We start from the raw sequence: 26459 nt of genomic DNA, 5'->3' as shown, positions 1-26459 counted from the left end.
TTTCTCTTTATTTCCAAGTTGAATCTCTCCTTACGGGATATTACAGGATTTCTTCCAACAGCTCCGGTAGCCACCCAAATTTCCCAGGGCTTGCAAATAAGGCAGCGTGGTGGGTTGGTTGTTGGGTGTTGTGTTTTTTGTTTTTTTTTTGAGATTCGCACTTCCTTAACACGTAAATATTGGAGCTGTGAATGTTGTGATCTTTTAATGAAATGGCCTATTTCCTCGTGCTTAACTTCACCTTTTGATATAAACGTTTGTCTTTGACATCCTCCCCCAGGCGCTCAAGGGCTCCAAGAAGCTGAACCTGACTGTCCATTCGGTGGGCCGCATCCCCGGCGGCTACAGAACCAACCACATCTACACCTGGGTGGATCCCCAAGGCCGAAGTGTCTCTCCCCCATTCGGCTTGATCCAGCACCAGAGTAGCTCTTTGTGCAAGGCGAGCGAGAAAAGGAGCCACCTTCAACTTCTGCAGGAAGGGGATGAGAAAAAGGTGAGGACTAGCAGCTCTGTTTTCTTACTGCCGTTCTCGGGGATGATTAGGGATGTGTGAACCGACACCCCACCCTCACCCCCCAACCAGATCCTACTTGCAAATCGATTCAGACCTTCGGTTTAATTGGGGCGACCAGGAAATGGACTCTGCTGTGCACACGAAGCTGTTGAACCCTACCAATTTTGGGGAGGGAGAGGTTGGCATTTTCTCACATTGATACAGAGGTCACCGGTTGCGTTGGACATTTGAAATGGATTTGAAATGGAGTGTTCCATTTGTCCAAAGGAAATATGGACCATTTTCGTTCTGGAGTAGCTCCGTATTCTATTGTCATGCCTTGAGTTTGTGTCTTCTCTCTCTCTGGAAGGGTGCAAGGACGGACTCATTAATGGTTTATTTTGAGTCCCTGCCTGTTCTGATCTAGGCTTCCCGAGAGCATGAAACAAACTCCTTCTCTCTTTTATTAATTGACTGTGAATTCTGCTCATTCACATCCATCAAAGTCTTTCGAGGGAGGATTTACGGTCACAGACCTTATCTGGCTTGGAGAGCTGCCAGGCGGATAGCTGCAGAACTTGGCCAGGAGTCTCGGAGAGTCATGAACCAATGAAGCGAACTAATGGTCTCCTGCAAACTCCACTCCCCTTTCTCCCCTCTTTTATTTCCTCTGGGAGGGGTCATTCATCGTCCACCTGTGGACTTCCTCCCAAGTCGACCCCTGTTCTTTAGCTGTTCCCTTCCTCTGGCCACTCTGTGCATGCGCACACTGGGAACAGGCTCCAGATGTTCTTCTGCCTCACTGATGTCTGACTCTGAAGGCAGCTGATAACTGTCAGACGGCCTTGGCCCCTTCTCTGCCTCCGACACAGAGCCCTCATCAGAGCCTTCCCCAGACTCCAGGACTGGCCCATCTTCCTCCCCAACCCTCCTCACTATCCGAATCTGCTGCCAACTCCGCTGGTCTCTGTCGGGCCACAACACCTTCCCCTATTTGAGTAGGCTCCCGAGACCTCAATTCCACCTGAGAAGGTTGCTCAGGATTGACGTCAAACGTTCTTCTCTGTCCTTTATCTCAAGCGTAAAATGCAAAAAAAAAAAATGCACATTCAAGTGACAGCTCTCATTCCCAGAATTAGAAACGGACATTGCAATCTTCTAGGTTAAAAATGTGAGGTTTATTCTTAGCCAGGCAGATTACCAAGCACTTTTCCCCCTTACGAACAAGTCTCTTTCTTTCTTTTTATCCTTTGGAGAGAAAAAAATAACTTTGCGAATGTTTCTCTAAGTAATGGCCACAGTACTTCACTTCTAAACCCCAGAACTAGTTACCATTAAAAAATAGTGACCCTAGTGGTGCCCTAAATAGATTTCTTAACCTTCTGTTGGTGGCTGATGTTGGATTTAAAGCCCAGGATTTCTGTCCTGTCTTGTCTTTTTTTTTAAAAAGAGCATCTAATTTCATATTAGTGCATTCCCTGGCTGAGTTCAATTCCATCTATTTCACCATCTCGTTCGCCAAGGTAAAGATTGCATCTCTCCCATCGCCTGTTGTCAATGTGGAATAACTGAGTTGGAAGGGACCTTGGAGGTTTTCTAGTCCAACCCCCAGGAGAGTCTATACCATTCCAGACAAGTAGCTGTCTAATCTTTTCTTTAAAACCTCCAGGGGATGAAGTACCCACAACTTCCGGTGGCAATCTGTTCCACTGGTTGTTTGCTCTCACTGTCATAAATTCCTCCTTATTTCCAGGTTGAATTTCTCTCCTTGGTCAGTTTCCATCCATTGTTCCTTGTCTGGTCTTCAGGTGCTTTGGAAAATAGCTTAAACCTCCTCTTCTCTTGGCAGCCCCTCAAATATTGGAAGACTGCTATCCTGTCTCCCCTGGTCCTTCTCTTCACTAGACTAGCCATGCCCAGTTCCTGCAACCGTTCTTCATATTTTTTTTAGCCTCCAGGTTAAAATCACCTTTGTTGATCTTCTCTGTACTCTTTCTAAAGTCTCAATATCCTTTACAGATTAACAGGGACCTTGTAGGTCGTGTAGTCCAACGTCCCACTTTCGATCAGAAAGGTCGGCAATTCGGCGGTTTGAATCCCTAGCATACCGCGTAATGGAGTGAGCTCCCGTGACTTGTCCCAGCTTCTGCCAACCTAGCAGTTCGAAAGCAGGTAAAAAATGCAAGTAGAAAAATAGGAACCACCTTTGGTGGGAAGGGAAGAGCTTTCCGTGCGCCTTCGGGTGTTATAACATGCCGGCCACATGACCACGGAGACGTCTTCGGACAGCGCTGGCTCTTCGGCTTTGAAAGGGAGATGAGCACCGCCCCCTAGAGTCAGGAACGACTAGCACATACGTATGTGCAAGGGAAACCTTTACCTTTAGCTTAAGATGGTCAAAGATAATGTTACACCCGATTAATGTTTTGTTTTTTTTAAAAACACCCATGAATTGCCTTAGGAGAGCTGGGGTTTATACTTTATAGGTCATGCCAATAAGTAAACATCGGCTTTTAAAAAATGTTTGGGATGCTGGATCCAAATTCCTTTGAAAAGAATTTGGATGTCCAAAGGGAGCTGTGCTCACACTTTAAAATCACTTCCCCCTTTTCCGTTTCAGACCATCCAAGATTATTACGCACACATTGTCCGCCATGAAAGCAAGAGCTTATCAATGGGTTTGCTTAAGGTGGATCAGTCTATCCCTCTGAGTCAACGTTTCCTCAATGCCCGTAAGACTTTGTTCTTCCATTCACCGTATTCTCATCCCTGTTCCAAAAAGTGCAATAGGATTTTCCAGTCCTGCTTGGCAAAAGAGATGTTCTGGAGCTGAGCTCCCAAAACTGCAGCGTGACTGATCAGTCATAAAAATGTTTACGGGAGGTGACATTTTTTTCCAAGCACATTTATCAATCGGTGACGGACAGCAGTGAATTTTTATTTTTATAAGCCTTAGCTTTTGTTTGAATCCAGGAATGATATTATAAATAGACGAGAAGTCCTTAAGAGGTATAACGGCCCAAGTCAGCATCTGTCTTTAATCTTTCTTAACAGAGGAACAGAGTTGGAAGGGACCTTGGAGGTCTTCTAGTCCAACCCCCTGCTCAAGCAGGAGACTCTGTACCATCTCAGCCAAATGATTGTCCAACCTCTTCTTAAAAACTTCCAGCATTCCCAAGTTCTGGACACAAGTCGTTCCACTGATTGATTTTTCTAACTGTCAGGAAATTTCTCCTTAACTCCAGGTTGCTTCTCTCCTTGATTAATTTCCATCCATTGCTTCTTGTCCTGACCTCGGGTGCTTTGGAGAATAGGCTGACCCCCTCTTCTTTGTGGCAGCCCCTCAAATATTGGAAGCCTGCTATCCTGTCACCCCCTAGCAGAGAATACAATAGAATGGCAGAGTTGGAAGAGACCTTGGAGGTCTTCTAGTCCAACCCCGTGTTCAGGCAGGAAACCCTACACCACTTCAGACAAATGGTGAACAAACATCTTCTTAAAAACATCCAGTATTGGAGCATTCACAACTTCTGGAGGCAAGTTATTCCACTGATTAATTATTCTAACTGTCAGGAAATTTCTCCTTAATTCAAAGTTGCTTCTCTCCTTGATTAATTTCCATCCATTGCTTCTTGTCCTGACCTCGGGTGCTTTGGAGAATAGGCTGACCCCCTCTTCTTTGTGGCAGCCCCTCAAATATTGGAAGCCTGCTATCCTGTCACCCCCTAGCAGAGAATACAATAGAATGGCAGAGTTGGAAGAGACCTTGGAGGTCTTCTAGTCCAACCCCGTGTTCAGGCAGGAAACCCTACACCACTTCAGACAAATGGTGAACAAACATCTTCTTAAAAACATCCAGTATTGGAGCATTCACAACTTCTGGAGGCAAGTTATTCCACTGATTAATTATTCTAACTGTCAGGAAATTTCTCCTTAATTCAAAGTTGCTTCTCTCCTTGATTAGTTTCCATCCGTTGCTTCTTGTCCTACCCTCAGGTGGTTTGGAGAATAAGTTGACCCTCTCTTCTCTGTGGCAGCTCCTCAAATATTGGAAGACTGCTGTCATTTCTCCCCTAGTACTTCTCTTCATTAAACTGGACATACCCAATTCCTGCAACTGTCCTTAGTGTTCGTTGTTGTTAGTTGTGTAGTCCTATCCGACCCATCGTGACCCCATGGACAACATTCCTCCAGGCCTTCCTGTCCTCTACTATCCTCTGGAGTCCATTTAAGGTCACACCGGCTGCTTCAGTGACTCCATCCAGCCACCTCCTTCTCTGCCGTCCCCTTCTTTTGCCCTCCATCGTTCCCAGCATGAGGCTCTTCTCCAGGGAGTCCTTCCTTCTTCTTAGGTGGCCAAAGTATCTGAGTTTCCTCTTCAGGATCTGGCCTTCTAAAGAGCAGTCAGGGTTGATCTCCTCTAGGACTGACCGGTTGGATGGCCTTGCAGTCCAAGGGACTCAATGCAGGAGTCTTCTCCAGCACCAGAGTTCAAAGGCCTCCATTCTTTGACGCTCAGCCTTCCTTATGGTCCAACCTTCACAGCCATCCATTGCAACTGGGAAAACCACAGCCTTGTCTAGACGCACTTTTGTTGGCAGGGTGATGTCTCTGCTTTTTAGAATGCCGTCTAGATTTGCCATAGATTAGATCTTAGCCTTAGTAACTGTAAAACAAATCTGAACTGAACGCTCATTCAGGAATCTGTTTAAAGAGAGGGCAGGCTGTATGCCTGAGGGATGAGCCATCATTGATTAGGGCTGGATGGGAGTTCAGTTTGAAATAGGTTCCTCTGAAATCAACTCGATAATGAATTTAGCTCACATTACCCACAAAGCAGAGCGATGTACTATTGCCAGGGAAAGGCACAAAAAGCTCTATTTGCAAGCCTCCAATAAAGGTCATTTGCATAATTATGCAAAACTAAATGTATACAGTTCCATCAGCCCTCGGAGCAGGAGAGGGAGATAAAAAGCCATTAGAAACCCGAGGGGGGGGGGGTGGAAGTTGCCTTTTTTACCCTCCCTTCTTTCCTTTATTGCCGATACTCAGCAAGAGCATTTAATGGCAAAAAAAAGCTTGTGTTTTGTCGCCTTCCAAATCAAAGATTGTGTGTGCTCATGAGGGTGGGGAGAACGAGGGGAGGAAGAGAGGGAGAGAGAGAGGGACACAAAGAGAGAGAGAAAGGGTGAGAGGGAGGGGGGGACAGAAAGAAAGAGAGAGGAATAGAGAGGGATGAGAGAGGGACAGAGAGAGGAGGAGAGAGAGAGGGGCAGAGGGAGAGAAAGAGGGGGGAGAGAGAGGGACAGAAAGTGAGCGAGTGGGGGAGCGAGAGAAAGAGAGGGAGAAAAGGGGAGAGAGGGGGACAGAGAGAGAGAGGGAGAGAGAGAGAGAGAGAAAGAGAGGGGGAAGGTGAGACAGAAAGAGAAAGGGGGAGAGAGGGACAGAAAGAGAGCGAGAGGGAAACAGAGGGAGAGAAAGAGAGAGGGGACAGAGAGAGGGGGAGAGAGGGATAGAAAGAGAGAGTACAGAGAGAGGGGGAAGAGAGAGGGGACAGAGAGAGGGGGAGAAAGATAGAAAGAGAGAGTACAGAGAGAGGGGAAGAGAGGGATAGAAAGAGAGAGGGGGGGAGTGGGACAGAAAGAGAGAGGAGACAGAGAGAGGACGAAGAGAGAGGAGGAGAAAGAGGGGGAGAGAGAGAGAGACCGAAAGATAGGGAGAAAGAGAGAGGGGGAGAAGGAGGAAGGGAGGGAGAGAGAAAGTTGACAGTATCAGCAGAAGCATGACTCAGCAAGACAACTGGAACATATTTGCAAACAAACAAATAAAGGCAAGAACTGATGTTCTTTTCGCAGTCGTTCCTTCAAGGGAAGGACACTCTCCACTGATCTTCTTCCCCATAGTTATCGTCTCCTCTTATTCCTTGTTTTTTCTCAAATCCCCCCCCCATCCCTTCACTTTCTGATCCTTGTGCCAAGCCTGAAATTAACCCTGGCTTCTGATTTCAGTTTCTACATGTCATCCTGGTCTCTCCACTAAGCAGTTCCGACTTTTCTTTCATCGTGGGACTGCAGTACGAATCCGTCTCCCCTCCCTCTCCAAAGGGTTTGGACAACAGCTGTCAGATTCGCCCCAAATGCTCTCTGCCCCCATCATTTCCCCTTTCTTCTTCCTTTGATCAAGCTAAAGCACCTTGGGGAGAAGAAAGGACCTTCAGGTGAATTTTCAAAGAGGAGATACACAACGGTTGAAACGGAAACAACCACAAGAATCATTTTGTCCTCATGGAAATGGAATCCAAAAAGATGCCACTGTTATTTCTGGTCCTACAGAAGAAGGGGAGGTCAACCTATTTCCCAAAGCACCCGAGGGCAACACAAGAAGGAACAGATGGAAACTAATCAAAGAGAGAAGCAACCTAGAGCGACGGACAAATGTCCTAACAGTGAGAACAATGAATCAGTGGAACAGCTTGCCTTCAGAAGTTATAGCTGCTCCATCACTGGGTTTTTTTTAAAAATAGAATAGAATAGAATAGAATAGAATATGGATCAGAATAGCATAGCATAGCATAGCATAGCATAGAATAGCATAGAATAGAATAGAATAGAATAGAATAGAATAGAATATGGATCAGAATAGAATAGAATAGAATATGGATCAGAATAGCATAGAATAGAATAGCATAGAATAGAATAGAATAGAATAGAATAGAATAGAATATGGATCAGAATAGCATAGAATAGAATATGGATCAGAATAGAATAGAATAGAATAGAATATGGATCAGAATAGCATAGAATAGAATATGGATCAGAATAGCATAGAATAGAATAGCATAGAATAGAATAGAATAGCATAGCATAGCATAGCATAGAATAGAATAGAATAGAATAGAATAGAATATGGATCAGAATAGCATAGAATAGAATATGGATCAGAATAGAATAGAATAGAATAGAATAGAATAGAATAGAATATGGATCAGAATAGCATAGAATAGAATATGGATCAGAATAGCATAGAATAGAATAGCATAGCATAGAATAGAATAGAATAGAATATGGATCAGAATAGCATAGCATAGCATAGAATAGAATAGAATAGAATGTGGATCAGAATAGAATAGAATAGAATATGGATCAGAATAGCATATAATATAATATAATAGAATATGATCAGAATATAATAGAATAGACTATGGATCAGAATAGAATAGAATAGAATAGAATAGAATATGATCAGAATATGATCAGAATATAATAGAATAGACTATCAGAATAGAATAGAATAGAATAGAATAGAATAGAATAGAATTCTTTATTGGCCAAGTGTGATTGGACACACACAAGGAATTTGTCTGGTGCAGAAGCTCTCAGTGAACATAAAAAAAATATCTTCATCAAGAATCATAAGATACAACTTAGCGATAGTCATAGAATACTAAATAAGCAACCTAAAATTTATTTAGGAAACTAAATAAACAATATAATAATAAAGAAGCAGGCAACAAGGTTATAGTCCTGCAGTCATAAGTGGGAAGAGATAGAGACTAGGAAGGAAGAGAATAATAATAATAATGCAGACTTAGTGAATATTTTGACAGTGTTGAGGGAATTAGTTGTTTAGCAGAGTGATGGCATTCGGGGGAAAACTGTCCTTGTGTCTAGTTGTTCTGGTGTGCAGTGCCCTATAGCGTCATTTTGAGGGCAGGAGTTGAAACCATTTATGTCCAGGATGCGAGGGGTCTGTAGATATTTCCACAGCCCCCTTTCTGGCTCGTGCAGAGTGGAAGGCAGGTTGGTAGCAATTGCTTTTTCTGCAGTTCTAATCATCGTCTGAAATCCGTGTCTGTCTTGTTGGGTTGCAGAACCAAACCAGACAGTTATGGAGGTGCAGAGGACAGACTCAATCCTTCCTCTGTGGAACAGAATCCGCAGCAACATGGGCACTTTGAGCTTCCTGAGTTGGCGCAGAAAGAACATTCTTTGTTGTGCTTCTTGGATGATGTTTTTGATGTTAGGTGTCCTTTAGATAGGATAGAACCTAGAAACTAGAAGATGGTACAACTGTTTGCCTGGAATGGAACAGGGTCTTCTGCTTGACCAAGTTTGGATTTGAAGACCTCTAAGGTTTCTTCCAATCCTGTTATTCTGTATTCTGATTTCCAGGAAAGTGGTGTTCTGACTTAAGCTTCCTTAAAAAGCAAGAGGTAAAACCTCTTTTATTTACACGACTGAGAATTCCTTTCATTCACAAGCCAGCAAGGCTCGGCAAACAGTCTTTCAAAGGGATATTTATCCACACGAACCTTATCTCGCTTGGAACGCTGCCAGATAACTAAGTTTCCAAACGGCAGGGCAAGGCAAAACTTGGCACTGAGTCTCTTATAGTCACAAACAGAGCTTTCCACTCTTGGCACGACCGAAGGAACGAATTGTTTCCTGCAAAAGCCCCCTCCCCATTCACTCCTCTTTTGTTTCCTCTGGGAGGTGCCAATCACCTCCAAGGAGTGGCTTTACTCCTGCTTTCTTAGATGTTCTTGTCTTCTGGCAGCTCTGCGCATGCGCACACCGGGAACAGGCTCCAGCTGTTTCTCTGCCTCACTGCTGTCTAGCTCCCTCTCTGCCTCCGATGCAGAGCCCTCGTCTGAGCTTTCCTCAGTCCACAGGACTGGCCCATGTTCCTCCCCAACCCTCCTCACTCTCCGACTCCGCTGCCAGCTCTTCTGACCGCTGGCAGGCCACAAGTGGGAAAGAAACAAAGAAGGCTCCCTAAGCCGTACGGCCGCAGGATATTTTACAACACGTGTTAAATCTTTCTCCATATGCTCAGTGTATCCATATACAGAGGAGTCTTATCTCCAGGCATTCAGTGCTGATTGCCTCTGATTGAACAGTGGAAGGTCAGAGTAACCGGTAACCTCCAATTATTCTGTCCTTCCAAACGCGGAGAACTGCACTGTCTGTTTTCACTTCATTCAGGAGCGCTAAATCGTTCAAGGGGAGTGTTAAAAGGGCACATCAGCCCACCAGCTCGGATGGAAGGAGGATATCTTTGGACTCTGTTCATCTGGTCCCCTTCCAGAACCTGTTCCTTTTCCTCTGTCATATCTGGCAGGCCGCTGCTACATATTTCAGCGATCGGGGAGACAAGGGTTGTGCCTTGAAAACTGCCCCTTGGCATCGTGAGATCTCACCCGGCCAATTTATCTTATTGCTGCTGTCTTTTAAAGCCCCAGATAAGCTGCACCCTCCTTACCAACAGCTGGAGGGATGGACTAAGATGCTCCACTTTGGTGTCTTTGGAGAATAGCTTGACTCCCTCTTCTTTGTTGCAGCCTCTGAGATATTGGAAGACTTCTATCATGTCTCCCCTAGTCCTTCTTTTCATCAAACTAGACATACCCAGTTCCTGCAACCGTTCTTCATATGTTTTATCCTCCAGTCCCCTAATCCTCTTTGTTGCTCTTCTCTGCACTCTTTCTAGAGTCTCCACATCTTTTCTACATCGTGGTGACCAAAACTGAATGCCGTATTCCAAGTGTGGCCTTACCAAGGCCTTATAAAGGGGTATTAACACAGCTCACATTGTCGTGGTCAATTTGTTGTGTGTATTTAACCCAAGGTTTTGTGGTCTGACGCATTTGGAAGAAGGTTGGACTGGCTCTCAAACCAGCCATGATTTGTTCAACATGGTTTATTGAATAAATCAACCGTTTCTGGGTGCAACAATATGCTCAGCTGCAAAGCATGGTTGACAAGCCATCAAGACGGGGTTCAAACGACATGGTGAAACAAAGCCAGCCAACCCATATTATTCATCATCATCTTCTTTTAATAACATCCCCGTGGGGTGGAGTCTGGGCAACTGAATGTTTACTGGCCGGATGCCTTTCTTGTCGCCAATGCGGAGTTTTGTTCAGCAGATATATTCTCATCGTGCTCCCTCTCTGGGCCCCGCTCTGCCTTCAGTGCAGAGCCCTCATCAGAGCCTTCCCCAGACTCCAGGACTGGCCCATGTTCCTCCCCAACCTCCTCACTGTCCAAATTTGCTGCCACCTCTTTTATTTCCTCTGGGAGGGGGAATTCATCGTCCACCTGTGGCCTTACTCCCAAGTTGACTCCTGTTCTTTAGCTCTTCCCTTTCACTCTGCGCATGTGCACACTGGGAACAGGCTCCAGCTGTTCTTCTGCCTCACTGATGTCTGACTACGAAGGCAGCTGATAACTGTCAGACGGCCCTGGCCCCCTCTCTGCCTCCGACACAGAGCCCTCATCAGAGCCTTCCCCAGACTCCAGGACTGGCCCATCGTCCTCCCCAACCTCCTCACTGTCCGAATTTGCTGCCACCTCCGCTGGCCGCTGGCAGGCCATAGCACATATCCTGATTGTTTTTTTTTTACATCAGCCAAGATCTGCCCCTACCCATTTGAAAGGAGCATGTGGTTAAAATAGGACTCAGACCATCTTCAGTGGGTTTGGGGAAAAAGCCAAAACTTGGTTTGTAGGCAGCTATCACGATCGTTATCTATGCAGTCTAGGCTTCCAACTTTATTCCCCATCTTCACCAACCCGGTAAAACGTATCTCTCTCCCTTAAAAAAAAATGGCTGTTTTGTCCCATTAATAATTCAAAACGGTTGGTGGGGTTTGTTTGATTTTTTTTTCCAAAACAATGAAACCGGTCCCAGTGTTCCGGATCTTATTAAACTGATCAAAGTCTGCTTTTAGAATATTTTCTGGTTGTTAATCTCCCTAATTAATATGGAATTAACGCTCTTTTCTATTTCCTGATTTGCAAGGAAGGATGCCTGCTCCCTGCAAATGGATAATTTTCTCCTCCTCTCTCTCTCCCTCTCCGGCTTGGTTAATTGCTCCCCAGACTAAAGAGGGGGAAAAAAAAAAAGAATTCATTCCCTTTAAGTTATCTGATTTTTATTTTTTTTCCAGTATCTCATCTTAGAGCCCGAAGCAATGTTTGTTCTACTCTAATATTTCAAAAGTGAGAAGGGAGGTGTGGGATGCTTTTACCTGTGTCTGCTGGAGCTGCACTTCACTTCGCCTGAATTTTAATCAAAATGATATCTGCTTTTTTTCCCCTCTCTTGGGGGGTGCTTTAGCAATATGAACCTGGCTGCCGAATCAAAGCAATTAAAACTTGGCCATGCCAACCTGGCTGAGTCTCTCCCTCTTTCTCACCTGTACAGTGGAACTCAGTGGCGGTTTTCAAGGAATAGCAATCACGCTTAGACCAGGGGTCCTCAAACTTTTTAAACAGGGGGCCGATTCAGACTTTTGGGGAGGGTGGCTTGGACCGGCTGGGTGGGCGTGGCTCGGTGATCACGTGACTGGGTGGGCATGGCCAATTTAGCAGTCCATTTTGCCTTTGACCTTGCTGTACTTGCCCCTCCCCTACTCACTCACTGGCCCTGGATCGTATGGCTGTGAAAAACATCTTGAGAGGGTGTTTTTAAAGTGTTTTTAAAGTGCTTTTTAAGTACTTTTAAAGCACTACTTTACAAGCTGGCAGCAGAGCTGCTTTGCAAGACAGCAACAGCCCCTTTCCCTACTCACCCACCGGCCCTGGATTGTATGGCTGTGAAAAACATCCTGAGAGGCTGTTTTTAAAGTGTTTTTAAAGTGTTTTTAAAAGACTTTTAAAGCACTACTTTACAAGCTGGCAGCAGAGCTGCTTTGCAAGAGAGCAACAGCCCCTTTCCCTACTCACCCACCGGCCCTGGATCGTATGGCTGTGAAAAACATCCTTTTTTAAAGTGTTTTTAAAGACTTTTAAAGCACTACAAGCTGGCAGCAGAGCAATTCATGTTTGCTTTGGGAGGAGGCTGCTTTCATGGTGCACCCCGGATAAGTAAAGTACCGTCGCTATTTCCAACCTCAGAGCTTAGATTCAAGCAGGGAAATGTTTAAGGAAAATATGTCCAAGTGGGTGCACCTAGGAGAGAATCAAATTGAGAACCATACTACAGGAGAGAAACAAAAAAACAACAACAGATTATTATATTATCAAAATTATTGTGATGAATATTATAGCAGGTATGTGGATTATGATGGCTTAAAAAACAACGGTACCCGGATCACACACAGTTTGATGGAAATTGCATTTTTAGGTTTTAGGCGTTCCCCGGGTTATCATTTATGCTAATCCTGTATTAGACAGGAAAAGAAATGAATTGCATCTATAGTGTCAAGTCAAAGTAATGCTGGAACACACGCACACACGCACACACGCACACACAACACACACACACACACACACACACACACACATGAACTTGAATCCAAAATGCACACTATCATTGTCAAAAGTATTATGATTTGAAACTATAGATATAATTCAGTCCTTTTCATTTCAGCAGGCCAGGCGTTCCAGAGTTCTGCTGGAAAACACACAGACATGAACTTGAATCCAAAAAGCACACGATCACTGTCAGAAGTACTGTGATTTGACACTACAGATATAATTCATTCCTTTTCATTTTAGCGGCCCAGGCGTTCCAGAGTTATTCTGGAACACACACACACACAGAGGCACACACACAACAACGAGGGGTGTTAGGGGTGTCTTACCCCCACAGTATTTTTCTCCAGAGAGTAAGTCATCTGTGTACCAAGTTTGGTTGAAATTGCTCGAGGCGTTCCAGATTTATTTCGACATCTCACTCATTGATGATTCCGAGCTCCCTTAATTTCTCCAACGCTGCCTCCTTTGTTTCAACTCTGTAAAATCTTCCACCATATGGAAATCTAAAAAAAAAAAAAATTGGATAGCCCCGGCTATGATTAATATTATTTTTCTTCAGTAATTGACGCGTCTCTCTCCTCCATTGTAAAGTCTGACTACTGAAATCTGGAAAAACTTATATCTGATGACCTCCAAACATTATCAACGCCGTATTTCGTAATTTACACATCAATTGTTCTTTTTTTTTTTTTTTTTGCATAAGACCAGAATCTTATCGCTTAACAACTCTCCTTTTTAGCGACGGAAATTTTGGGCTCAACTGTGGTCATAAGTCAAGGACAGCTGGTGTGATGCCACGGACAAGGCAAGTTCTGAAAAGCAGTGAAGGTCATTTCTATGTCGAAAGACTTTCTTTACCTGTGTTGTGGCCCACCAAAAGCCAGCCTTCGGAGTCAGACATCAGTGAAGCAGAAGAACAGCTGGAGCCTGTTCCCAGTGTGCGCATACGCAGAGCTGCCAGGCGAAGGGAACAGCTAAAGAACAGGGGTCGACTTGGGAGTAAGGCCACAGGTGAATGATGAATGGCCCCTCACAGAGGAAATAAAAGAGGAGCAAAAGGGGAGTGGAGTTTGCAGGAGACCATTAGTTCGCTTCATTGGTTGGTGACTCTCCAAGGCTCCTTGCCAAGTTTTGCAGAGATCGGCCTGGCAGCTCTCCAAGCCAGATAAGGTCTGTGACCGTAAATCCTCCCTCGAAAGACTTTGCTGGATGTGAATGAGCAGAATTCACAGTCAATTAATAAAAGGGTTTTTTGCCGGGACAAGGAATTTGATTCATGCTCTTGGGAAGCCTCGATCAGAACCACCAGTACAATTCAATGGTCAATTTTTAAAATATTTTTTCCTTGCTTCTTGGTGCAGGTTAACCTTGTGTTGGATGAAGGGCGATCTCTGGGTCTCATGATTCGAGGGGGGTCCGAATACGCCCTCGGGATTTACATCACGGGGGTGGACAAGGATTCGGAAGCAGAAAACACTGGCTTGAAAGTAAGTTCATTTGAGATTCTGGGGTGAGTCCAGGAGGGGCCCCCATTTTGCAGAAATAAAGGTGTGTAGATATAATTTCTGATATCTATCAGGAGATGCTTCCTTCATATTAAATTCTTTTTAAAGTAATTTTATTAAGATTATAATTGAAAAAGTGAAACCTAATAAAAGTTCCAAAAGTGCAGAAGAAAGGAAAAAGTAGAAAAGGAAGAATAAAGAAGTATCTTCCCACCTCATCATAACCAGAACAAACAATTTTAGTAAATTATAGCTATCTCTTAAGAAACAACAAATGGGCTATTTTTCCTACAACTCATCTCTTAATTATTAACAAAATCTTAAAGCTTTGTTGCTCATTCCTCATCAGCAAAAATCCATTAAGAGCTACCAGAAACAACTATGTAACTATTTCAACCTTGATCAAACAAACCAACTTTATATTCCTTCCCTGCACTTTTAACAATCAGGAAATAATGTCCTGGAACTTGATTTCTTTTTGCCTTCTCTTTTTCTCGTCTCAGTAAATCCTTTAAAGCCTTAATAGATCTCTTTGTAAATCCAGATTTAATACTTGTATGTAGAACGTGATCAAGAGTAGAAGCAACTTTTCTCAACTCCACCTCTTATAGAAAATAAACGCAACAAAAGCATATGAGTATTCAAAAGAAATGCTCAGACACTTTGTGAATAAGGTAGAATATCAAAAGTTCTTTTTATCCATGGAAGAAAGAAGCTTCTAAAACCATTCTGGACAGTCCTAATTGGAAATGTTTGACCATTTTTGTTCTTTTGCAAGATCCTCAATCAGATTAGTAGGGATGTCATAAAGAAGATGCCATCTCTGTAACTTTCAGTTTAGTCTGAGTTAATGCCCATCTTCCTTAAATGAGGACGGAGGTCTCACTCATCCTATTTTTCTTTCCCCCTGTTTCAAGGTCACTTCCGCCCACTCAAAAGTATCCACCACCAATCTTCATATTTTGTCGGAAGGTGACAAAATGCAGAGATGGCAATTCTCCATTTCCCCCGACGGCGATTTTCCGTTCATTTGCTCATTAGTCTCCCACTGAAACCATCACCATCCCTTCCCCTCGTCAGCTGCCCAAAAGGAAATTTCTCCTTTCTGTCCTGGATCACAAAAATTGCTTGTTTTTTTTGTAACATGCCAAATGGTTTCAAACCGGCGACAGAACATTAGGCTCGGGAAAGACATGTGAAATGATAACTTTGGGTGTATAATAAAAGAACATTATTTCCTACAAATAAATGGCTTCAGGTCTTCAGCAGATGGTTATTATTCCATCTGCTCCTTTGTCCCCTTACAAGTAGAAAATAATAACTCTCCCAAGAGTAATGCCTAGATTTTGGTGTCATACTTCTACCTGCAACCGGTCAGGCATGAATAAGTAGACTCACATACCTACCATATTTTTCGGAGTATAAGACGCTCCGAAGTATAAGGCGCACCTAGCTTTTGGGGAGGAAAACAAGGGGGGGGGAAATCTGCCTCTGCCTCCCAGCAATTTGCCTCCTTGCAACAAACAGCAAACAGCACAGACCATATACACTGTTTGTAGTGTTACATTTCAGACTATACTTGTACAGATGCTGTTAAAATCGAGCGATTGTCGGGTTGCAATGCAGCTGCTTGCTTTGACTTCCAGTCTGCTGTGTTCCATCTTTGCCAAATCCCGCAAATTTCCCAGCTGAGACTTGATCGATTGCTTGTCATCTGATCACGGGAGAATACGCTAGGGCTGGTGACAAAAGGTTTCCTCTCCCTCCTTCTCTGGTTGGAAGTAAATATCTCTCTCCCCCAATCCTAGGGCAGGGACATATATCTTGCAGCCATGGACCATGAATAATTCATCGCTGACCTAGCTTTTAAAGTGCTGGCTGTCACACTGCACAGGCGAACACCGCACTGGGGTGCCGGTTTGACCACAATCTCCGAAGCCTTCCCCACAATTTAACAGATTAACAGAGTCAGAAGGGACCTTGGAGGTCATCTAGTCCAACTCTCCACCCAAGCAGGAGACCCTATGGCATTTCTGGCAGATGGCAGTCCAATCTCGTCTTGAAAGCTTCCAGGGATGAAGCTCCCACAACGTCTGAATAACAGAATAATAACAGAATAACAGAGTCGGGAGGAACCTTGGAGGTCATCTAGCCCAACCCCCCACCCAAGCAGGAGACCCTGTAAGAACTAAGTCCAGTTCTTACAAATCATACCTAGGCAGAAACTCTGCAACCTTTGGGCGGCCAGGATTCATACAGGTAGTCCTCCTCTTACGACCCACCAATTTCCATTGCTAAGCGAGATCATGGTTATGTGAATTTTGCTACAAGTTTTACGGACGCTCTTGCCACCGTTGTTAAGTGACTCGCTGCAGTTGTTAATTCCTTCTCTTTCTCGTCTCCCCGATGGAAACACACACAGAGAAGTTATGAAAGTGTGAATTAAGCTCTGTGTTACACATTGGCAAAAAGAAATCAGACCATAAAATATAAGCTGGGCGGATACGACCTCGTAGATGAGCCTCACTCTGTCAAGGACCTTGGAGTACTCATCTCTAATGATCTAAGTCCCTGAGCTCCCTTTAACAGCACTGCCAAAAAGGCATTAAGAGTTGTTAACCTAATATTGCAAAGTTTCTTCTCCGGTAACATTCTATTGCAAACTAGGGCATACAAAACCTTTGCCAGACCAATCCTCGAATACAGCTCGTCTGCCTGGAATCCACACTGTATATCGGACATTGATACAATTGAGCTGGTCCAGAGCAGTGGTGGGTTTCAAAATTTTTTAGAACCTCTTCTGTAGGTGTGGCCTGCTTTGTGGGAGTGGCTTGCCGGCCATGTGACTGGATGGGAGTGGCTTGCCGGCCATGTGACTGGGTGGGCGTGGCCAACTTGTAAAATGTGGTGAAGCTCACTTAACAACGCTCTTGCTTAGCAACCAAAACGTTGGCTCAGAAACTCTGGCATTTGAAGCACGCAAGTCTTAAAGCTGTCAAGTTACAAGAGCCTTGCACCCCTAACCCTTTAGAAAAAAAAACCCGGGGGTGTTCAAACTTGACAGCTTTAAGACTTGTGGACTTCAACTCCCAGAATTCCTCCTCCAGTCATGTTGGCTCAGGAACTCTGGCATTGAAGTGTGCAAGTCTTAAAGCTGTCAAGTTACAAGACCCTGGCACCCCTAAAAAAAAAACCAGGGGTGTTCAAACTTGACAGCTTTAAGACTTGTGGACTTCCAACTCCTAGAATTCCTCCTCTCGCTCTTCATCTTGATGATGTGCAGACAGGCGGGGGGAGGGAGCTGGAACTGGTTCTAAACGGCACTGTAGATTTGTGGAACCTCTTCTATAGAAGAGGTTAGAACTGGCAGGAACCCACCCCTGGTCCAGAGGTATTTCACGAGAAGAGTCCTCCAGTCCTCTGCTCGCAGTAGAATCCCTTATGCAACCAGGCTTGAAATTTTGAGCTTGGACAACTTAGAACTACGCCGCCTTCGGTCTCACCTAAGCGCAGTGCATAAAATTATCTGCTACAACGTCCTAACTGCCAATGACTACTTCAGCTTCAACCACAACAACACACGACCGCACAATTGATACAAACTCAAGGTCAACCGCTCCAAACTCGATGGCAGAAAAGACGACTTCAGCCACAGAGTGGTCAACGCCTAGAATGCTCTACCTGACTCTGTGGCTTGTTCCCCAAACCCCCCAAACCCTTAACCTTAAGACTGTCTATTGTGGACCTCACCCCAATTCCTAAGAGGTCCATAAAGCGCACCCACGTGCCTACTGCCCCTGCCCTACTGTCTCCGTTTATTCATACCCATTTCATGTGTTCATAATATTGTATATACTTACATCTATTAGTGTTGTATTTGTGCTGATAAATAATTAAAGGGAGACTAGTATAGATCTATTTCAAGCTATTTAGCTCTCATCAGCTAGCCATGCCCTTACTGGGAATCGAACCAATAACACAAATACTTACATCTATTATCTTATACACGCTTGACAAATCGAACAAACAAAGAAATAAATAAAATGAAGCCACCTGTGCATGAAAAAAAAATGTAACGCTCCGTAGAGGGGAAGAGAGTCACGATGGCAATAAAATTTGTTAATGTGATTCTCTTCCCACTGGCATTGTTCTTGCCAAGTTTGCCTTGTTTTATAAATGGCAGGCAGCTCCAGGGGGTGGGGGGGTGGGAAGAGAGAATTGCCAGTTGATGAGAAATAGAAGCAGAAACCCTAAAGGCTATTTCCAACCACTGCCCTTGTCGATGGTGACCTGGGATTTGATTTCAACCAGCAAAGAGAAGGAATGAGAGATTGGAAGCCTGAGTTGATCAATGTTCTCCGTCGCTGTTAATTAGCTGGCTATTGGACAAGAGAGAAAATTACTTTTTAACCAGGTCAATTACAAACCCAGGGACCGGGCTTCCACCGAAAGGTTTAGGTTTTAGGTTTTATTAAATTTATAGACCGCCCCCTCTCCCTGAAAGTGAAGCTTGGTTAGTTTTAACCTTATTGAAATCTTCTTCTTTTTTTAAAAAGTGTGTCATTTAGGGTGTTGTGCGAATGGAGGGTGTTTTGTTGGTTTGCAATTCGAAGGGGTGGGAGGGTTAAATCAATCATTGTGGAAAAAAGGAGACTATTTGGAGCTCGGCGTTGAAATGAGGGGTCCTTGGTGCTCTCTGAGCTTGGTTGTTTTCTTGCAGACGTTTCATGACCCAACTAAGTAACATCATCAGTGCTAGAAGGGAGTAGGATTTGTGGAATGGAGGGAGGAGGAGGAGAAGAAGGAGGAAGAGGAGGAGGAAGAGGAGGAGGAGGAGGAGGAGGAGGAGGAGGAGGAGGAGGAGGAGGAGGAGGAGGAGGAGGAGGAGGAGGAGGAAGAGGAGGAGGAGGAGGAGGAGGAGGAGGAGGAGGAGGAGGAGGAGGAGGAGGAGGAGGAGGAGGAGGAGGAGGAGGAGGAGGAGGAGGAGAACTGCGGGGTCCTTGGTGATCTCCGAGCTTGCTTGTTTTCTTGCAGACCCAACTAAGTAACATCATCAGTGCTAGAAGGGAGTAGGATTTGTGGAATGGAGGGAGGAGGAGGAGGAGGAGGAGGAGGAGGAGGAGGAGGAGGAGGAGGAGGAGGAGGAGGAGGAGGAGGAGAACTGCGGGGTCCTTGGTGATCTCCGAGCTTGCTTGTTTTCTTGCAGACCCAACTAAGTAACATCATCAGTGCTAGAAGGGAGTAGGATTTGTGGAATGGAGGGAGGAGGAGGAGGAGGAGGAGGAGGAGGAGGAGGAGGAGGAGGAGGAAGAGGAGGAGGAGGAGGAGGAGGAGGAGGAGGAGGAGAACTGCGGGGTCCTTGGTGATCTCCGAGCTTGCTTGTTTTCTTGCAGACCCAACTAAGTAACATCATCAATGCTAGAAGGGAGTAGGATTTGTGGAGTGGAGGGAGGAGGAGGAGGAGGAGGAGGAGGAGGAGGAGGAGGAGGAGGAGGAGGAGGAGGAGGAGGAAGAGGAGGAGGAGGAGGAGGAGGAGGAGGAGGAGGAGGAGGAGGAGGAGGAGGAGGAGGAGGAGAACTGTGGGGTCCTTGGTGATCTCCGAGCTGGCTTGTTTTCTTGCAGACATTTTATGACCCAACTAAGTAACATCATCAGTGCTAGAAGGGAATAGGATTTGTGGAGTGGAGGGAGGAGGAGGAGGAGGAGGAGGAGGAGGAGGAGGAGGAAGAGGAGGAAGAAGAGGAGGAGGAGGAGGACAACGACAACTGCAGGGTCCTTGGTGATCTCTGAGCTTGATTGTTTTCCCCTCGAAAACATTTCGCTTCTCATCCAAGAAGCTCCAACGTTTCGAAAAGCAGTTTGGGGACTTCCAACGGCCACTTCTCTCCTCCCTTTCCCTACAGATTGGAGACCAGATTCTGGAGGTCAACGGAAGAAGCTTCCTCAGCATTTCCCACGACGAGGCCGTGAACCTCCTGAAGTCCTCCCGTCATCTCATCATGACCATCAAAGACGTAGGACGGCTTCCGCACGCCCGGGCCACGGTGGATGAGACCAAGTGGATCGGCAGCTCTCAAATTGGAGAGACGATGGTCAATTCAGCAGGGTGGGTGTCACTCCTCAGACCAGCGTTCCTTTGCAGGAGGGGCTTGTGGTAAGCACAGGCAGTTGGACGGGAGCCGTGGGCTCTTTCCTTAAGAATGCTAAGCTCCGCGATAGAGTAGACCAGCGTTTCTCAACCTTGGGAACTTGAAGAAATTTTCTGACGATGAGAACAATCAACCCATGTAGCAGAAGTTGCCTTCAGTAGTTGTGGGAGCTTCATCATCAAGAGGAGACTGGATTTGCCATTTGTCAGAAATGGTGTAGGGTCTCCTGCTTGAATGAGGGGGAGGGGGGTTAGACTAAAGGACCTACAAGGTCCCTTCCAACTCTGTTAATCTCTGATGCACCTCTGATCTCCAAAATTTGTCAACGTTCAACATTCAGCCATTTGTCTGAAATGGTATACAGGGTCTCTTACTTGAGCAGAGGGTGGACTAGAAGGCCTCCAAGGTCCCTTCCGTTATTCTCTTATTCTGTAACATCACCCAATGGCTAAGATCTCCATCTATCTTCATTCCCAACTTTCTTTTTTTTGGTGATCACAGCTGTCTTTCATTGCAGGGCCTCTGACGATCCCATGGGGGAGACGACACCAAAGGTAAGGTGGGACATTTTGAAGCTAGCTTCCTGTTCTGTTCCTGTTCTGTTCCAGGGGTTGTAAGTTCTCAACTTACAACCCCAATTGACCTGAACAATTTGATTCCTCAGCGAAACATTTGTTCAGGGAGTCTCAACATTCATCCGTGTTTCGGAATCAAAGTGTCCTTCCATCAACATACCCTGTTCCTCCGAAAATAAGATCTCCCCGGATAAGAAGCCCAATCGGGCTTTTGAGCGCATGCGCTTAAATAAGCCCTCCCTGAAAATATTGCAACACAACAGCAGCCATGAGGTGACCACGCTCGCCGCCTCCTGCACCTCAAAAATAATAAGACCTCCCCGAAAATAAGGCCGAGCGCTTATTTCAGTGATTTGGCGATCCCATAGGAAATAAAAGAGGAGCGAAAGGGGAGAGGGCTTTTGCAGGAAACAATTTGTTCGTTTGGTCGTTAGATTCGTTTCAGGAGTGTGAAGATCTGTCTGTGAATCTCAGAGACTCTGTGCCCAATCTTTCCTTGCACAGCACCTCATTGGGAAAATATTTAGATGGCAGCTTTCCAAGCTAGATAAGGTCTGTGGTCATAAATACACCTTTGAAAGATTGTCTACCAGACCTTTGCTGAATGGGAATGAGAGGAATTCACATTCGTTTAATAAAAAGGGGTTTTTGTCGGGACCAGGAATCTGCTTCGGGCTTTTTGGGGGAAGCCTCAGTCAGAACAAGAAGCACCGCTGCTGGTCCACCTCTGAATATTTTGCAGAGTTTCTACTTCTAAAGCAACAAAACCGCCTCCTGACCTTTCTTAAAACGGACACCTGCCAAGGTGGCAGAGGTGGCTTCTGCGGACTTAGAGATTTACGAGACTCTTTCTGTGCTGCTCCCTTGGAGCTTGTTAGCCTTCGTTTCCTGCAGAGCAAAAGTTGCACGATAAGCAGTTTGAATTTTCGGGAAGATGGAGGGGGGGGGGGGAGTAATAAAACACGATAACAGCTATGGCATCGATAGAAGAGGATATTTGCAGCTTGGGGGTTGAATGGTGATGTCCCCTCCCTTCTAGCATTGGTTGTGGCTCGCCGTTGGCCAGTGGAATTGACAATAGAGTCGGAGAGTGAGGAGGTTGGGGAGGAACATGGGCCAGTCCTGGGGGCTGAGGAAAGCTCAGGCGAGGGCTCTGCGTCGGAGGCAGAGAGGGACAGCAGTGAGGCAGAAGAACAGCTGGAGCCTGTTCCCAGTGTGCGCATGTGCAGAGCTGCCAGAAGACAAGAACGGCTAAGAAAGCAGGGTTGTCTTGGGAGTAAAGCCACACCTTGGAGGTGATTGGCTGCTCTCTAAACCACTCTCTAAGCGGTTTACAGAGTCAGCCTCTTGCCCCCAACAATCTGGGTCCTCGTTTTACCCACCTCGGAAGGACGAGTCAACCTTGAGCTTGGTGAGATTTGAACTGCCAAATTGCAGGCAGCCAGCAGTCAGCAGAAGTAGCCTGCAGTACCGCACTCTAACCACTGCGCCATCGTGAATGTACGTACGTACGTACGTATGTATGTATGTATGTATGTAGGTAGGTAGGTAGGGAGGGAGGCAGGGAGGCAGGCAGGCAGACAGACAGACAGACAAACAGATAAGAGAGAGGGAAAGAGGGAGGGAGGGATAGGGACTTAGCACTTAGCAATAGCCCTTAGACTTCTATACCATTTTACAGTGCTTTACATCCCTTTCTTAGTGGTTTACAGAGTCAGCCTCTTGCCCCCATCAACCTGGGTTCTCATTTTACCCACTGCAGAAGGACGGAAGCCTGAGTCCACCTTGAGCTTGGTGAGATTTGAACTGCCAAATTGCAGTCAGCCGGCAGTCAGCAGAAGTAGCCTGCAGTACCGCACTCCGACCACTGCACCACCGTGGCTTATAGACACTAATATACAGATTAGCTGTAATTACAGCGTTACGTACGATCCCCTTTCTGACTCCAGAAAGCCAATTATTATTCTCTATTACTCAAGGAGTTGCCAGGTTGAGGTGTCTTCCCCTTAAGAGTCCTTCAGGATTTTCGAGGGCTCTCCAAACTAAGGGAGAAAGCAATTTCAGGAATAAACGCTAAAGAGGCAAACGGCAGAAATTCAATTGGTCCAAAATTTCAGAACCAATTTATGCTTTTACCCTCGGCGGTATGTGCAATGAAACTCTTCAAAGGACAATTGATCCCAAAGGTGAGCCTGCTCTCGATGCTAGGTGGAACACCGGCAGCTGCAGTGCGTAGGAAAGTGGCACCAGAGGGGAAGAACTAAGCTGTACAACTCAACAGAGTGACAACTGCAAAGGACGGGTTGGTTTCCTGGGAACATGAAGTGGCTTCTTTATGGTGCTTCCAACAGAATAACATTTCACTGCTTCCTTCCCACAAAATTTCAAAGGACCCTGGAAAAAATCCATGGGAAACAGGCTTATGAACAGTTAATCTTGAAGATTCCCTCTTATCTTCATTCCTTTTAATGCCAGTTGCGAAGGGAGGAAGAGGAGGGAGGAGAATGGAGGAAGGAGGAAGAAGAGGTGGAGAATGGAGGAAGAGTAGGGGAGGAGGAGGAGAATGGAGGAATAGAGGAGGAGGAGGAGGAGAATGGAGGAAATATAGGAGAGAAGGAGAAGGAAGAGGAGGTGGAGAATGGAGGAATAGAAGGAGGAAGAGGAGAATGGAGGAAATATAGAAAAGGAGAAAGAGAATGAAGAGGAGGTGGAGAAAAGAGGAATAGAAGGAGGAAGAGGAGAATGAAGGAAATATAGAAGGGGAGAAGGAGGAGGAAGAGGAGGTGGAGAAGGGAGGAATAGAGGAGGAAGAGGAGAGTGGAGGAAATATAGAAGAGGAGGAAGAGGAGGAAGAGGAGGTGGAGAAGGGAGGAATAGAGGAGAAAGAGGAGAGTGGAGGAAATATAGAAGAGGAGAAAGAGGAGGAAGAGGAGGTGGAGAAGGGAGGAATAGAAGGAGGAGGAGGAAGGAAATATAGAAGGGGAGAAGGAGGAGGAAGAGGAGGTGGAGAAGGGAGGAATAGAAAGGAGGAAGAGGAGAATGAAGGAAATATAGAAGAGGAGGTGGAGAAGGGAGGAATAGAGGAGGAAGAGGACAAGGGAGGAAATATAGAAGAGGAGAAGGAGGAGGTGGAGAATGGAGGAAGAATAGAGGTGGAGAGGGAGGAAAATGAAGAACAGAGGAGAAGCAGGAAGAAGAGGAGGTGAATGGAGGAAGAATAGAGGAGGAGAAGGAAGAGGAAGAGAAGGGGGAGAATAGAAGGAGAGAAGAGAAGAAGGAGAATGAAGAAGAGAGGAGGAGGAAAAACTCTCTATCTTCTATTTACAAGCATCCCTTCGCCCTCACTTGGTCCCTTTGGAAAACAGATGCTGAGTGAAGGGGACCATGGACAGACTCATCAATCCTTCTCTTACGTTCTCAGGCCCATAGCGCTTCCCTCCCCTAATTCTCCTCGCAGGCTGAAAACCTGCCGGCGGGCAGAAGCATCCCTCTCATGTTCCCCAAGAGCAATCAGCCTGGGTTTTTTTTTTTTTAAAAAAAGACAAAGCTACCTTCCAATCAACGTTCCCAGCATTCACAGGCTCCTCTCAGCAGGCTCCCTGCTCACGTCCGTCCCGCTGCGTTTCAGGGTCATCAAACGCCCACCGCCTCGTTCCTTTCTCCAATCCAGCTTTTTCCATGGCTGGAGAAATTACTGGAAAGGAAGAGTGCCAAGGTGTCAAGGTTAAAACTGAGCGTGTTCCCATCAGCATTCATAACCCCCAGCAGGTAATGAGATGGTTGAGCGTTTGAAATACAGCCGAAATGCAAGGAAGGGGGGAAAAAACAAATATAAGAACCTGCTGCAGCCCTGAATACATATTCGACCTCCAGATGTTTCTTAAACGCATTTCCCCATAGCCCCAGGTAGCTTGGCCTGGGAGGAAAGGCATTGCGCATTCAGCAACGTCTGGGAAACCGCTGCGTTTCCGCTCCCTCTATTCTATTTGCTGAAATCTTGATTTGGAATTTCGATTTAAGAGAAATAGAATAGCAGAGTTGGAAGGGACCTTGGAGATCTTCTAGTCCAACCCCCTATTTAGGCAGGAAACCCTACACCAGACAAATGGATGTCCAACATCTTCTTAAAGACGTCCAGTGTTGGCGCATTCACAACATCTGGAGGCAACTTCTGTTCCACTGATTAATTGTTCTCACTGTCAGGAAATTTCTCCTTAGTTCTAAGTTGCTTCTCTCCTTGATTAGTTTCCACCCATTGCTTCTTGTTCTACCCTCAGGTGCCTTGGAGAATAGCTTGACTTCCTCTTCTTTGTGGCAGCCCCTGAGATATCGGAAGGCTGCTATCCTGTCTCCCCTAGTCCTTCTTTTCATTAAACTAGACCTACCCAGTTCCTACAACCGTTCTTCATATGTTTTAGTCTCCAGTCCCCTAATCATCTTGGTTGCTCTTCTCTGCCCTCTTTCTAGAGTCTCCACATCTTTTTTACATTGGGTTGTAAAAGGTTAGCCATTGGATAGCCATTTGTCTGAAACGGTATAGGGTTTCCTGCCTAGGCAGGAGGTTGGACTAGAAGACCTCCAAGGTCCCTTCCAAGTCTTGCTATTGTATTATAAAATTTGGTGTGATTTTGAAGGGGCGATTGAAGGCATTGTTTTCGTATTAAGAAAAAAATAACTATAGAGATGAAAGAGAATAATTTGGCCGAAAGTGAAAACAAAGCTATGATGTAAAATGGACTATCTAAATGAGAGGAGGTAAAAGAAAAGACAACACTTTGTTCCTGTAATATGTATAATTTGTATTAAAAATTAAAAAAAACTTGAATTAAAAAGAAAGAAAACCACTCTCATTCATGTGTTGTAAAACAAGAAGCCGATATTTTAGTTCTAAAAAAAGAAGGCTCTTCTGCTTAATGCCTACAATAATATTATTCCTGCAATATAATTGCTTTGGGGAAAATGCCATTCTGAAAATACGAGCACTTATAAATCCCTTAAATTTACCGTATTCCTCTCCTTATAATTGGGTGCTTCGTTATCTATTAGCCAGCATCCTTTCTCTGTCTGTATTTATTACGAGGGGTGGCTTGCGCCAAATGTTCAGTAAATTAAGCGGCCACGGTTTGGGTAATCCTAATTAATTCTCCAAAAGTTGTGCTTTGTATTCCTCTCCTCCTAGCCATCTTTTTACAAAGGCCTTACGGGATCTCAAGTAACGTTGAGTAGCCTCGTGAACCAAAACCGAGTGATGCTGGAGGAAAACGCACGGCATCTCCTGAACGGACCCGAGAGGACTACCATGGCCTACTACCTGGACGAATACAAGGAGAAGAACATCTCCATTGATTCCCTCGTCCTTGCTCTCTTTGAACTGCTCAACACCCACGCCAAAGTGAGTGTGGCGGAATGAGGTCTGGATTCCCTGGAGAGAAGGAGGGGGCTGCTGCTGCTTCCCAGAGGGCGAAGAGCCA

General features: G+C 45.4%; 1 protein-coding gene across 2 annotated transcripts in view; it reads left to right on the top strand.

Moving 5' to 3' along the window:
• The window catches only part of WHRN (whirlin), a gene marked incomplete at its 5' end in the record, with an annotated part of 63032 nt that overhangs the window by 21216 nt on the left and 15357 nt on the right, over positions 1-26459 (top strand). For both annotated transcript variants that reach the window (XM_081967233.1, XM_081967232.1), the window contains 5 exons: positions 281-496; positions 14121-14246; positions 20168-20370; positions 20931-20967; positions 26168-26380. In XM_081967233.1, the coding sequence (XP_081823359.1) occupies positions 281-496; positions 14121-14246; positions 20168-20370; positions 20931-20967; positions 26168-26380 (795 nt within the window). The remainder of the gene's footprint in view (positions 1-280; positions 497-14120; positions 14247-20167; positions 20371-20930; positions 20968-26167; positions 26381-26459) is intronic.

The sequence above is a fragment of the Natrix helvetica genome, assembly GCF_964273705.1.
Source record: "Natrix helvetica genome assembly, chromosome: 15".
NCBI classification, from domain to species: domain Eukaryota; kingdom Metazoa; phylum Chordata; class Lepidosauria; order Squamata; family Natricidae; genus Natrix; species Natrix helvetica.
The sequence above is the reverse complement of the archived record's forward strand: the minus strand, read 5'-3'. Positions and strand labels throughout refer to the sequence as shown.